At 42.1% G+C, this 15902-nt stretch overlaps 1 protein-coding gene across 1 annotated transcript in view; it reads left to right on the top strand.

Annotated features, from left to right (window-relative positions):
- The window catches only part of LOC138503895 (mucin-5B-like), a 365999-nt gene that overhangs the window by 128435 nt on the left and 221662 nt on the right, over positions 1 to 15902 (top strand). The window contains exon 3 of the mRNA XM_069623966.1: positions 15762 to 15900. Coding sequence (XP_069480067.1) covers positions 15762 to 15900 — 139 coding nt within the window. The remainder of the gene's footprint in view (positions 1 to 15761; positions 15901 to 15902) is intronic.

Below are 15902 nucleotides of genomic sequence, written 5' to 3'. Positions count from 1 at the left end.
CCCCGTGCCACTTCTCGCCTTCCCTGCACTTGCACGATCTGAATGACACAAGGCCTAGAAAGATTGTTATTTTGTCCTTCTTTGTTTCCCCCACCTTGTCTTGTCGCGCCTCCATAAAAGATTGTGTACAGGCGCATTATAAATGTCATATCATATCATATATCATATCAATGATGTTGTGCCCTTTCCCCAGTTCACTGGTTCACTTAATTAACACTTATAAACAAAAAATGAAGGTACAGTTTCCCACGTCACGTTACTAAATGATATACCTCTTTCATGTTCCTTTCCTAATTGTGTGATTCCTTTTCCTGTCCGTTCTCCTTTACGCAGTTGTACTTGTGTTGTTTGCATTTTTTCATTATAGAAAGTGTCACACCCCTGGTGCATGTGAAGTATATTCTTAGGCAGAGACGAGAAACCATGATGAGAGAGGAAGAGCATTTGCACTTCTCGTCTTCTAAGTAGGATGATGTCAAGCACGTTCTGGAGGATGATATTGAGTGCATTGAGATTGTGGGTGCAGAACTGCATGCACAGAGACGAGCCACAGCAGACTGCGGGAAAGTCAGAGTATTTAGAGGTTAGCTCAACACGGAATGTGAAGGCAGGACCATCTAGGTAGGGCCTAATTCAGGAGGAGAAGGCAAGGACTCAGTGTAATCTAATTGTTTGATGTTCCATAATTCGGTTTCTTCTTTTCTGTTCATTAGAAGTTTTTGCTCTCATGGGCCCAAAAACCATGCTTCACTGTGTGACATTTGCCCTCTACTACATCCTAAATGATCACTGCTCAACGTGTGTATTCGATTCCTCCCCCTCTCCTGCAGCCCATACACTAATGGGTCATACTGTGTGAGTTTGTTTATTCGCTTCTGCACAAAAAAATATCATATATCAATCTGTGTCATGATTTCGCTTTTGCAGGGCAGCAAAAACAATAATTTATCAATGTGTGTGATTTGGTTTCTCCTCTCTTGCACCAAACGCAATTCCACATAAATCTGTGTGATTTCACCTGCTTTGTGTTAAGATGCCATGAGCCAATCTGCATCATTTCGTTTCTCTTCTCCATGCTCCGCAAAACAAGGCCTTATCGATGTATGAGATTTCCCTTCTTCTCTCGTACATCAATGTGTGTGTTGTGGATTCTTTATAAGCATAGCCTGCATCTTTCACCTGAATCTCTTAAAAATGCAGCCCAACCTGAATCCCCGAATAGAGTGAAAATGCAGGTGATTCGGGTGCTTGGTCAAATGTAGTTGCCCAGGCTTGCTGGTGTGCCCAGAAAACAGAAAAGCAGACAGCAACGTGTGTGATTTCTCCGGTTTTGTGCCTCAAAAAGTCATGCTCATTGTATGCAATTTGAATTCTCCTCTTATGAGCTAGAAATACACATGCTAATTTGTGTGATTTCTCCTCTCATCTGTAAAAAGTATCCATAGGTATGTTTGTGTAAGGATGTCACCTTTCCGCTGCCTAGACAAAATCACAATTCTATGTATGTCATTTATTTTCACCTTTCCAGCCCCTCCTAAATCATGCATCAATGCATGTGATTTGGTTTCTCCTGTCGGCTTTAAAGAAAAACAGTCATCAGTCAGTCTGCTTGATGATCTCACTTCAAAAGAAGCACCCAAAACAGTTGCTTGTCTGTGTGTATAGTTTGTTTTCATCTTTCCTGAGCAAACATTCAAGTACCAGTCAATGTGTGTGTGTTGTTTTCGCCTCTCAGCCACCCAAAACTATTGTCAATGCGTGTAATGATTTTGCCTTTCTTCTGGTCCAGAAATGTGAATCTGTGTGTTTTCTCTTATGTAAGCCCAAATAAATAATGGGTCATTTTGTGTGATTATTTTCTCCTACACACTAAAGAAATCAGGGGCCAATGTGTGCCGTGTGGTTTCTCCATTTAGACCAACCAAAAAGATCATTGGCAAATGTTTGTGATTTGGTTTCTCCTTTCATGTCGCCATGAAATTCACAAAATGATGTGTATTATTTGGTTTCTCCTCTCCTGCCACCTCAAAAGCACCTAAAAAAAATGGTGCCTGAATGTGGGTAATTTGTAATCTCCTTTCCTGTACCAACCAACCACCTGTGAATATGTACAAAGATGTCAAATCTCTGGCACCCGAAACATTTCTGTGTCAATGTATGTGATTTGGTTTCTCCTTCCCTGAAAACAAAACAATTACAAGCCGATGTGAGTGGTTATTTTGCCATTTCCACTCCAACAACAATTACATGTTAGTGTTCACAATGTGGTATGTCTACTACTGCGTAAATGACAAATCACATGTAAATGTGTATGATTGCCTTGCTCCACTCTTATGCCAAACAGAAACCAGTAGACAATGTATGGGATTTGGTTTCTCTCGTGCTGAACAAAAAAAAAAAATCAAACGCCAATACTTGTGTGTATGTTTCTTCCCTTATGTGCCCCCCAAAAATGATGGGTCAATGTGTGTGATTTGGTTTCACCTCTCACGTTGTAGTGCGGGGATGCATTATGCATTGTGCATCATGTCACAGAACTTAGGACGTGATGCAAGGGAGATCCTGGAGACGAGAGAGAGCGCAAGGATGGAGGAAGACAGTTGGAGGCTGAAGAGCAGAGAGCAGGGCTCACATTACCACACATCCTTAATGTACTCTTGGTTATAGAATAAAGGCATATACATTATGTAATACTGTCTCTGAGCTTACTTCAATTGCGACGAGTGCCAAGCGAGCCCTGCTGTCTCCAAACAGTCCACTGCAAGGGCATTGCGTGGGGAGGTAAGCAGCAGCAAGGAAATGCAGGTGAGCGTTGATGTTAGGGCCGCAGTCGTTGATGCTGTGAACATAGAGGGAGCGCCATGAAGGTAAAGGACACCAAGGAGACTCCATTATTGACAGCCACATCTAAGGAAAGCACCTGGCCCCGCTTGACATAATCAGGTGATGCACGGCCAATGTCAGAGGCCAGGCAAGAAATTGATGATCTGTAGTTAGGACATTAATGCTCCTCCTCGTCCCAGTCAAAACTGATGCAAACTCGGTAATACCTACATTCTCACTATTGTGCGAGGGAAGGGGACAATATTAATAAGAAAGTAAATGAAGCAACACCACGGCCACTTACAGAGGTGGTGGAGACATAGCCATGCATAGTGTTCCTCGGCCCGTTATGGTTCTATTGGAGGCCGGTGAACTGCCCCTGCCCTGGAAAAGATGGCTAAAGGGTTTTTAGCACTACACCACTGTAGTGTGCGGCACAAACTACAGTGTAGATCAGAAGAAATCTTTGTTTTTACATTGCCTAGGACCAGAGGAAAAGGAGACATTTGAGTATCTACCTGATCTAAGTACGTATGAGGGCCAGAATATGAATGAATATGAAAAGGCAATAAGGAAAATGAACAAACATTATGAAAAAAAAATTAGCACAATACTAGAACAATACAAATTTGCCAAACACATACAAGAAGAAGGAGAACGTGTTGAACAATACATTACCTCACTATTCATACTAGCAGAAACTTTTAGAATTAATCAGCAGTTGGACTTAGAGACCAATTTAGGTTGGAATGCAGGACTAGCAAAGTGAGAAAGGTTGTGAGCAGAAGATTAACCACCACTGGAAACAGTACTGAGGGTGGCCAAAGAGGTTGAACATACAGAAAAATTGAGTAAAAACCTTAGAGGAAAGAGAAAAAGATATATCCGTCAAAACTGCCATTCCACGGATTTGTAATGAAGTTGCAGCAGTAACAGATAACCAAGGTCGAATGAGAAGATGGAGTACGGCAGGGGTTTCAGGTACAATAGTGAGAGAATGATCAGGATCTCTAGAAGGATGCTGAATATGCAAGGAAGTGGCTGCGGCCAAAGCACAAGAGGACAGAGAATGGTCATAACCTGCTACAGGTTTGACACCCCCTCACATCTAGCCAACTGTATGTGTAGCAAAATGCTGCAAGAACATAGACTCCACCAATTGAATTGGTGGCAAAGATATTTATGAAGGTGAAGAATGTGTATCAGCTATCGGGGATGAAGATACAATGGAGAGCCCAATGACAATAGTCCATCTTAATGGCACTCCAAGTACTATGATGGCTGACTCCGGTGCTAAATACTGTCATGATCTCTGCTTCCAAAAGATCAGGACTTGCCCGACTCCCTTGGAAGCAGACCCATAACCCCGGTTCCGAGTGCCCGCCAGTCCCAATTGGGACCTTTTGGACCCTGTCCTGGCGCCAGTGGCACCAGGCTCATAAAGATGCCCAGTCCCAGCGCTGGAAGCGCCGGGCTCATAATGCTTGGGTGGACTTACCTGCAGCAGACCATGCTGCTTACTTACCTGCGAGTTGAACCCCTGATCCTCTTCTGTTTGGGACTACTTTTCCTGTTGGGTGGGGCAGGAGCCACTCCCTAGGTTCAGAACACTGGAACTCTTCTGGAAAGCAGGAACTCTTTTCTTACCTAGGCGTGGCTGTGGAAGGAGACACCTAAGCACTACAGGAGGCTATTTAAACCACACCCGATGGATGAATCTTGCTTTGCGTTATTCTGCATTCTCTGCAGCAGAACGCTCATCGTGTCTTCTGCTTCTGATCCTGGGCCTAAGGAAACAAAGGCTTACCATCCTGGAATCCAGTCTTCAGCAGCACCTGTAAAGACAAAGAAAGAACAGGTTAGCACTACGGTCTTCAGTGACAGCGCATCTCTTACCTGGTCCATCGGCTGTCACCAACCCCTCGCACAGCATTCCGGCATCTGAAAGACAAAGGCTTACCTACTCTTCGCATGTTCCGGAGGTCTTCGCACTGCATTCCGGCATCTGAAAGACAAAAGCTTACCATCTCTTTGCACGCTCCGGAGACCTTCGGCGCTGCATCCCGCATCTGAAAGACAAAAGAAGGTGCGTTTAAAGACATTGGGCAACTTTATTACTCACGTGCCATTACTCCTTCCCACGCCGAATCCAGTGGGTATTCCAGCACCCTTCAGCTTCTCTAAAGCTCCGAACTTGTACCTGCAAGATAAAAGGGACAGTTAGTGCGCATCGTGAAGCAGGCTACAAGCGCTTACCTACGTGCTTCCAGGCGCTTCTATTCCTCACGCGGGTTCGATCCTCAAATCTCATCAGCCCGCCATCCGCCATCGCCGGAACTCTGCAAAACAAGAGATATCATTACAAAAGACTTTTAAGACATTTGAAGCGCCCAGAACTTACCGTTTGTGCAGTTAACGACGGACAGCAGTCCTCTGAGGTCAAGAGGCCTGCACCCTTATCCAGTGAAGGAACTGGTTACGGCACCCTGTCCCGAGGCAGATGGAGAGCTCGGCGTTCACTTACCTAAGACATCTTACTCTTCGAGTCAGACATACAGTGCACAGAGGTCCAGCCCAAAGAGCCAACCGTGTGTTACACATCACCTTTGAAGATACGGCATTCACCCAGTCAAGACCGGCGCCTCTGCGGGAATCAGGTGAGCGTTACAAATACACTCTATGTTCAGAGAGAGTGAGGAAAAGGATCGGTCCTGACTATTTGCATGAGGTGGACATAAACCCCCGGGCATATGGTGGGTCGAAGATTGAACTAATTGGAAGGCTCAGAGCAACATTGGATTTTAAAGAGAGACTGGCCAAAGGACGAGTATATGTATAGAAAAAGGGTGCATCGTCCCTATTAAGTTGTACGCATCAAAGACTCCTAAAGGTGCAACTAGATCTAAATGCTGATGAAGCAGGGTATGCAATTGAAGATGTGAAAGAGCACAAGAGTAGAGCTGGTGAATGCATCACATTCTATTAAAAGAAGGTTGCAAACCCGTTGCACAAAGACTTTGGACCATACCAATATCCTGGAGAGGAGAAGTGAAAGATGAACTAGAAAATTGGAGAAGCAAGGAATTATAGAAAGCAATGGATGTCACCTCTAGTGGTAGGCGGAAACCTTCAGGAAAGGTCAGGGTATGTGTAGATCTCCAGCATATAAACAAACATGTCATACCGGAGAGGCACCAACTTCCTAACATTCAGTAGTTAAGCAACACAATGGATCCTGCAAAACAATGTCAACACTGGCTCTTACCTCTTGCCTACCACCAGATTAAGTTGCACAAAGAATGATTATGCCAGAGAGATTATTTCATTACCACAGGAAGCCATTTGGTCTCAATTCAGCTTCCTCTGTCTTTCAGAAGGTCATATGCAGACTAGTTGATGGAGAGCGGGGTGTGATTTATTTTCAGGATGATGTTTTGATTTATGGTAATGACAAAGAAGAACATGATAGAAGAATGGAAAATGTTCTAAAAAAAACTGAGTGGAGTGGGATTGACACTTAGTAATGGGAAATCGAAGGTCAATAGGGAAGAGATCAAGTAGTTGGGCCATGTGATTTCCAAGAATGGCATTTCCCCAAAAAAGGAATTAGTTAACACAATAGAACAAATGGCAACACCCAACTGTACAGAACATGTACAAACATTTTTAGGAATGGCTGAATAGTACAGCAGTTCTTCAAAGGTTTTGCTGATCACACAAGTTGCTTAACAAACCTATTAAGATTGAAGGTGCAGTTTGCACGGTGTGTACATAGTGAGAATGAGTTCCAATATATTAAACAGGCATTAACAACAGCACCAGCATTATGCAATTATAGAAGGGGACGACAGATTGTAATTGCCACGGAAACCAGTAATGTTGGATTCGGTGCTGTGCTGTAGCAGGTTGAGGGCAAGAAGGAATGTGTGATAGCATTTGCATCTTACCAGAGAAAGCTTATGCAACCATTGAAAAAGAAACTGTGGCAGTGAAATGGGCCACCGAAAGGTTCAGGACTTCCATATGGGGCACTACTGATCGCAAACCGTTGGTCGAGATGTTTTCAACCAAATTATTGAATAAGTTATTGGGCAGGATAAGAAGGTGGGTGTCCAGGCTACAGGAGTTTGACTTCACAATACTATATATTCTAGGAGTAAATAATTATGCTGCTGACTGCCTGTCATCTATGACTAATAGTGTAGAAATGGGAAGTGGTAATGAGGAGCAGGAAGACATTTGAGATGTGTGGGAACCCGCGATTTCAAAACAGGAGTGGCATAATGAAATGAAAAAGGACAACAAAGTACACATCATCCTTAAAGGTTTGGTGGAAGGACAATTGAGCAAAGCTACAGCAAGAGAAGTGGATGTTGAAGGGTTGTAGAACTTGAGAAATGAACTACACCTATGTGATGGTATTCCCATGAGAGGGGACACACTAATACCACCACAGGAATTCAAGGAGAAGATAATGATTCTTTCTCATGAAGGCCATCAAGGAATTGTGAACACGAAGCACATGAAAAGGAACAGCTATTGGTGGCCAGGGTGTGATGCACAGATTGAGAAGAAAGTCAGAGATTGTATCCTTTGTGCTAATAGTGACAAAGTATGTGTGAGTGAGCGATATCCCATGGTCTTAACGAATATTACTGGAAGACCATGGGAGAAATTGGTAATAGATGTGCTAGGACCGGTATGGGGTGAAGGTTACCAGGTGTACTGCATTGTGGTTTTGGATGTTTTGACTAGATGGGCAGAGGTGAAGATGGTAACTAATGCCACTACAAAGAGTGTAATTGAGTTTTTAGAGGAATTGTGTAAGCATGAGGGTTGGCCGTGTGTGATTCTCACCGATAATGTGTCACACTTTAAATTGAATGAAATGGAGATGTATTTTGAAAAAAGAGCCATTGTGCACAGATTGAGCATCATATAACATCCCCAAACAAATGGAATTTCTGGAAAGGTATTATAGGATAATCAAGCAAGTGATCAGGTGGGCATGGTCCAATGGAAAGGAATGGAAGGAGGTGGTGAGGACAAGGTGTGGTTCCCATATATTTACTCCAAACTGCAGATGAAGAAAGGGGACAATCAGGCTTCATCCTAGATGGATGAACAACATTGCTCAGGAAAACAGGCAGTTTAGGAGATGCAATGTTCCCCAGGTAAGAGGTTGGGTCAGAATCAGATTGCCAGGTGTGTTGCATAATGATGGATCTCGATGGTCTGAGCACATTGAAGTAATTGAGGTTTTCAAACATGCATTGAGGAGGAAGAAAAGAAGTGTGTGAAATATGGAAAGGGTGATGGGAATGGAAAAGAAATTGTTTGAAAGGATTGGAGAATCTTCCTTGTAAGGTACAGCAGATATTCCGGCGGCTTTGAGACCATCTGAAGGGAGTGGAAGAGCTGCTGGGTCAGGCACATCTGTCATTACACTGTCTTTGTCGAGATGGGGAAGAAGTTATAGAAGACAACGTTATCTAGATGACTATGCAGAGTACTGCGAGCAGCAAAACCAAAGGAGGATGCAACGTGGTGAATGAAAGGGAATGTGTAGTGCTGGGATGCATTATGCATTGTGCATTGCATCATAGGACTTAGGATGTGATGCATGGGTGAGCCGGGAGACGAGATAGAGCGCGAGGAAGGAGTAAGATGGTTGGCGGATGGAGAAAGTAGCGCATGGCTCACATTACCACGCATCCTTAATGTACTCTTGGTTATAGAATAAAAGCATATACATTATATAATACCGTCTCCCAACCTTACTTCACATGCAAATAATTGTTTCTAATTTATTTGATTCCTTTCCTTTCCTCCCAAAAGAAACCATGTACCAGTTAATTTGTGTGAGGTTTCCATCCTTGTACACCGAAATATAGCATGGTTCAATGTTTATGATCTGGTTTCTCTTCTTCTGTGCTACACTACAATTGCATAACAATGTGTATGACTTGGTATCTCCTCTACTGCCTCCTAAAAAGAAAATCACATATCAATGTTTGTGATTAGGTTACTCCTTTCCTGTGTTAAACAAAGTCACAAATCACTTGGTCTGTGTGATGATTTTATTTTATTCGATTTATTGAATGTATGACCCTACCGCTTAACAAGATTTATGTAGACAGTACAAAAAGAACATTAAGTGAGAAGCAAATTCAACAGAGGCACAATAAATTAAGTATTAGCAAGAATTGATAAAAGGTGTTCTTTCAAATGAGTTTGAACATTTTTAAGGGAAGTAGAAGACGAGGATATATGAAAGAGTAAAGCATCCCATTGTTTAGGGACCAGTAAAAAGATCAAAAGCGGGAGGGGAGACAAGCAGGCTTTGGGACAGAGAGCGATTCAGGATATAAAAGAGGAGAGATAACAAGATGCATGACCATGAAGGCACTTCAAAACGATACAGAAAAAATTAAAGCGAAGGTACATATCAAAAGAGAGGATGTAAGGAGAGAAAGAAAAATGAGTGATAGAGGAGTGTGAGGGGAGTTGAAAGAGGAGCTGAAATGAAGAGTTGAAAACAGAGCATAAAGAGCCAGAATGGACACCAGGAGTCCAAGGAGTAAGGTGGAGCAATAGTTAATACGAGAAAAGTTAAGAGAAAATGGGGAGTTTAGTACCAAGAAAGGACACAAAAGACTGAGCTTGGTGAAAACTATAAAGATAGATATACAGACCGGGTTAGTAATATGGAGTGAGGAGTCACAGCTGACCCCAATATTACGAACTGAGGAAGGGAAAAAGGAAAAGGAAAAGGAAAAGTGAGCACAGCAGAGTGGTAAAAGAGACAAGTTGGGGGACTGATAGGAGAAGAAGGGAAATACATTATTTATGTTTTGGATGTATTTAAATTAGGAAAACGAGAAAAATCACCCCAAAAGAACCCAAAGCAATTGCATGCGGATGTCTATACTTTGTTTTGGGCATTATTGAACAAAATAATCAACCATCCATCTGTGAGAGGGTTTAACCTCTTTGGTGTGCCAAATGATTGTGTGTCAGGGTGTGTGGTATGGAGTCTCCTATGCTGTGTCCAAATAAACTCATTTGTCAATGTGAGTAATTAGTTAACATTTCCTGATCCCAAACCAATCTATCAATGAATGTGATTTGGGTTTTGCTCCTCCTATGCAAAGAAAATCACAAATTACAGTTTGTGATGATTCCGCCTTTCTCCAATAGAAAATATGATGTGTCAATGTGTGTGATTTCTCCTTCCCTGAGCCCAAAAAATGTATTGGTCATTGTATGTGATTTGGTATCTCCCATAGTGCGGCCCAAAGGTCATGTACCAATGTGTGTGATTTGGTTTCTCTTTTCCTGTATATAAGCAAAAAAATGCATCAGTCATTGTTCCAATTTTTCCTCTAAAGCACACAAGACAATTTTGTGTTAATGTGTTTAATTTAATTTCATTTATCCTGTTCAAAAAAGTCCTCAGTCAGTCTGTATGATGATTTTGCATATCATTTAGCCAAACTAACGTATTTGATTTGGTATCTTCCATCCTACCCTCATAAAAGTATGCCTGAACCTCTGCCGAATGTCAACATTCCATTACACATACAAATCACGTCATTGTGTGTAATTTGCTTTCTCCTCTCCTGTGCCCAAAAATATAAAGGGCTAATGTGGGTGTTTGGATTTCGCGACTCCTGTACAAAATAACACAAGCATCAACCTGTGCAATTTGACCTTTGCTGAGGTCCATAAAATCACGAGTGATTCTGCTGTACTTTCTCCTCTACTATGTCCAAACATGCATTTGTCAAAGTGTTTATTTGTGTGTCCCTCTCTCATTGTGTTCCCTCTAGGAAATAATCTGATTCAAGACTATGTACTATCCCTTATTCTGTAATTTCTCAAATTTATAGTTGTAATTCTACTTTAACGTATTTTAATTCTATTCCTAATCTACCATAGTCTAAATTAATTCCCTTCAGTAAACTTGCCTGAACTACACAAAAATAGTTCTCGCCCTCACCGAATGCCTGCTACTGATGCAACCAAAGTTCGAGGAATATGCATTTTATAGATGCAAGGCCAATTTTTATCAAGCATCATTTAGTAAATCCTCAAAAAATTCTGAGAAGTTTGCTTAGGTCAAACTCCTCGAAATTCAGACGGTTTGAGTTATGCTGCAACCAATTCACCAATGCATATGAAGGTTTGGACATTTAGGTTACAGTATGTCTTGAGGAGGGATGGAGAACAGTAAAAAATGTTTGTAATATTTGTGGCAAAAAAAATGAATTGCAGAAAATCTGAATTCAACTATACGTACAGACAGAAAGTATGTGGTAACTTAGAAACTATCGGCCCGATTCATGGAATATTTGCCAGGTTCAAAATGAATTTGCACTGCTAAAAAGGGACTTTGCGCTGCCGACACAAACCCTGATTCATTGAACTTTGCAAAGTGTATTTTTGATGTGCAATGTCAAGGCAAATTTAGCGTATGGCAAAAATACACTTTGCACAGTTCCATGAATCAGGGTATGTGTCGGCAGTGCAAAGTCACTTTGAACTGGGCAAATATTCCATGAATCGGGCCCACAATGTATTAATAGCACAATTTATTTAACTTGCTCTTCTAATAAATAACTGGGACAAGTAAGGAAGGTTATGAAATATTGTGATAATTACCCAAGGTCACATACTTTTATTTCAAAAAGCTTATTTGATGTTGCCAAAAACAAGAGATGTGTTGGATTTCAGATGAGTCCGTGCTTATATATATATTTGTATCAGGTTCTGGAGGTGTGCTTTGCAATTTATAGTTTGGACTCTCTAATCACTTTTTTGCTGAGGATAGGCAACTCTTTCTATCCTTGTCGTCTTTTACTCTGGAAATACACCATACCCTTACAACCTGTCTTTCCGCCAACCAATCTTGGATGGCGTCTGAATTTCTAACTTTAAATGCCGGGAAGACTGAGGTCTTATTCTTCCCTGCTAACACTCTTCCTCCTCTCTCCCCAATCGTCTATCTCATTTCCTCCACCTACTTGGTCTTCCTTTTGACTCCAATCTCTCCTTTACTCATCACATTTTTCTCACGTCTCGCTCCTGACGTTTTCATCTCTACAATATTTATAAAGTTTGTCCTTCTCTTACTTTCCATGCTACTAAACGTCTTATCTCTTCTCCTATTTTCTCACAGCTCTTCTATTGTTCTGTTACTCTATTTGGTCTACCATCATCTCGTCTTGCTCCTTTAAATCTATTTACCATTCTTCAATCTGTGTACTCTTTTTCCTCTATAAATATGATATGAGTTGCATTTAAGCTTATATTGGACAGGCAGGAAGGAGGCAAAGAGAGAAAGGGAGATAAAAAAATAATGTTGAGATCCTAAACATGAAGATGGTCAGCCGTAGTCGTGATTGGGCTAGTGCTGCTGTTCTAATGGTTTGACTTGTGGTGACCATTTGGAGAGCTATATGTGTAGTCCAAGGTGGTAGGAGATCTCAGAGGAGAGTTGGTTAGTTGTGGGAAGGTTGGAATAGGCCTTACAAGGCAAACCATTGTACAACCCTTTGTTTCTTCCCTTTACTGTTTGCAGACAGGTCCAAATTCCCTTCCACACAATTCCGCCTGTCAATCACACTCTCGGCCTTTTCCCGAATAAATACATTCTATACCACGAAGAATAAAACATGCATCTGAAGTTGGAAGAGGAGGGGAAGGGACAGCATGGTGATTTTTAGATATTATCATGCACTACATGTTAGGGGTTATGGGAGGCACGATCCTTTAGTTTAGAGGAAGAACTGATTGAAATTTGAAGACCACAGTCACCCCTTTTACCTTCCTTAGTATGTTGGTAGGCAGGGTAAGAGATGCCACAAACCTCACTCTATCATGCTCAGGTGCCCTACTAAGTGGCCTGCTCAGAAACGTGTGTGTTGAAGGCATGGTGCGTTGAGGCAGGGAAAGGCGTTTGTCAGGCATTGGTTGGGAAGGGGGTCAGAATCATTGCTCATTTCTTCCTGAGGTCTACCATGCTGTCTCCGACAAGCCCCAAATTCCCACAGTCCAAAATGCCCTTCGGTCCCGCACAGCCCCAGCAGCCACAGCTCACCAGGTGTTTATGCAGCACCAGCACTATGAATGTGTCATCAGAGCGATGCTGCAACCCAGCAGAGGGTTCTTCACAATAAAAAGAGGAGCACGAAGGATAGAAGATGGAGTGTGGATTGATAAAAAAGTGCAGTATCTTGGCCTGCAAAGGGGGATACCAGTTGCAAGATGATGAAAAGCAGTATATAGACAATAACAGAAAGGGTTTTTAGATGGGTAGCTATGATGGACTTTCCAAAAACACTGAAATGTCGAGTTTGCAATGTCTGCGGCACGTTGCAAGGTAAGGCAGAGGGACTTGTCCTTGCTCTCAAGCCCAGGGATCGTATCTCTACAGATCTGGAATACCTTCACTGGCTCCATGTGGCTGCAAGGATCAACTTCAAGACCCTCCGCAGCATCCACAAGGCTTTCTGGGGCATGTGACCACTCTACCTTCAACTTTCTCTTCCAAAACATCTTAGTTCTCGAGCTCTCCGCTCATCCACCTTCAACTCTTTGATGGTCAAACGCTTCTCCAATCAGAGAGTTGGGGCAGATCTATCTCCTCAGTGGAGGCTTTTCTCTAGAACAGCCTCCCTGCCTCTGTCAAACTTGAGCAGGACCACCTCTGGTTCTAGATGCAACTCAAGACCTTCCTTTTCTCTTCTGATTTCTCTCTTCCTCTCCCCTGCTGATGCACCTGACTGCTCCGCGCACTGGTCACCTGGTCACCCTCTGAACTCAGGCCCAGGCCTCGGCATGTCCAGTTGCCCCTGCACTGCCTCCGGGCTCACCAGCACTTAAGGGTCTGTATCTGAAACCCTACAGTCCCTTCTCTCTGCAATTATGAGCCACCCGCTGGATGCACTTGTAAATTAACTGCACTTCAGCTTCCCCTCCCCCCTGGCACTTCTCCCCTTTCATCTTCCCCGCACGTGCACAATCTGAATGAAACAAGCCCAAGTAAGATCATTATTTTGTCCTCTCTTTGTTTCCCTCTCCTTGTCTTGTCATGCCTAGAAACACTTGTGTACAGGCGCGTTATATAAATGCCACATTATGTCATATCATAAGGAGGATTTCCTTCCAAAGCTTTGTGCCATAGCTAAATATTGGAACTTGAACGAAAACAGACTTTATTCATTCATATTTTAAAGTCTGCCCTTCCTAGAGTACAGTGGGGCTGTCATGGTTAGTATATTAGTGGTTAACAACCAAAGAGCCGCAATAGAGGCTCCACCAAACCGACCGACTTACTAACTCATTTTCCCCTTCCTGTTCATCCAAACATAACTGTTGCCACTACACAAGACCTTGGGCTAGTCTCACTACACATAAACAAAGAATCAATATTATGTTAACACCCAGCATCTCTAGATGCTAAAGCACATCTATGGTGAACCAACCACATAGTCCATGAAATCATCAACAATGCAATTACACACCAAGATACAAGATTATTTTACAGCTACGGCCACCCGTGACTCTTCACTAAATCCCCTGACAAGTCTGATGTTTATAAGCAAAGACTTTTTCATTATTTGATACAACCTATGTGAAATCAAAAATTGGTTCTGCATGATCCTTTCCACATGACTCTACTGTAAGACCTACTTTAAACTATCCAAACATCATAGCAAATTGCATGCACACAACATAGATCTCCTTAACAATCACAAAAGGGAACAGGAGAATGGGAAGCTATTGAATTTCGAGTGGAAAAGAAATTCCATTGAAATAGGATTGTTTTCAATGAGGATTGGGCAGTCATAAAGCCAGTTTATATTTCTCAGTGTATAAAATGACGGGGTTCACAAACTGGCCTGATGTATTAAATATTAAATTGACAACAAGTTGATTGGGCAATGATAAATGGTCCCTGTTCAATCTGTCAGGCATTGGAAGAGAGAGGCAACCGGGGTGCATTCTTCCTAAATGCACTGTCTTTGTACATCCCAGTCACTGGCAAACTCGAATAGGGACAGATTGAGATGTTAACATTTCTTATGCAATCTCTCCATCTGCAGAGTATGTATTTTCTTTTTGAAAAGCAATTACTGGTGATATAAAACATCTCGGATATCACTTTCAGCAATATTCAGTAGCACCAAGTTTTAAAACCAATGCATCTGAACTAGATTGCCCATCCACCAAAGAGGACACATGCTTTATCCCAGTTGGTGTGCACACGTATATAGGGTCACATGGAGGTTCCGTGACCATGCCTCTGCCCTTCACCCTGCCACTGTAATCAACATTGCAGCACATATTAAAGACATTGATAGAAATATTGTTATACAATAAAAGCAAACAATTACATTAAAAGGAAACGCTACCATGAATGGGTCTGAATCATCTAGCTTAGACAATGGCTGGACTACCAATCTTTCAGATCAGTCAGGAAATACTAATTCTCTTGAATAGGTCAAATTGTATCCAACAGATTACTCTCGCTGTAAACGATGGAAACTGCAGAGGCGTCTTTGCAGTCTAGTCAACAGAGTTAAAAGGAGCAACGATAGGTGAAGGGCTTTTTTTTCAGGATCCAGGCAGAGAAAGGGATTTAAAGAGTCCAGAACTCTAGTATGTCAACTCTTGCACTCATGCTTCTTAATATTTATCTTTTACATCTTGCTAAATGGAGAAAAAAAAACAGATCCATCAGCTGGCATTAGAAACAGCTAGACAACTATGTTTTTATATTTTATGTTGTACGGAGAACTTTATTTAGAAATAAAATATATTGCAGGCATCTCTTGAGAGAAAATTGTGGAACATTATTTGGATTAGTAAATAGAGTCATGACAGTAGCAAATTTTTAGTGCATTGCAAATGACATGTCCTCTCTCCCACAGCACATGCAACAATCAGAAGTGGAACTGTATAATTGAAGAAGGGCTCAGCACGTGTGTCTTGTATGGAGAAGGTCATTACACCACCTTCGACAATAGACGTTACATCTTCAATGGGAACTGCGAATATAGCTTGGCTCAGGT

The sequence above is a fragment of the Ambystoma mexicanum genome, chromosome 11 (assembly GCF_040938575.1).
Source record: "Ambystoma mexicanum isolate Mex_15411 chromosome 11, UKY_AmexF1_1, whole genome shotgun sequence".
Lineage (NCBI taxonomy): Eukaryota > Metazoa > Chordata > Amphibia > Caudata > Ambystomatidae > Ambystoma > Ambystoma mexicanum.
Note: the sequence above shows the minus strand (reverse complement) of the source record. Positions and strands in the feature narration are given on the sequence as shown.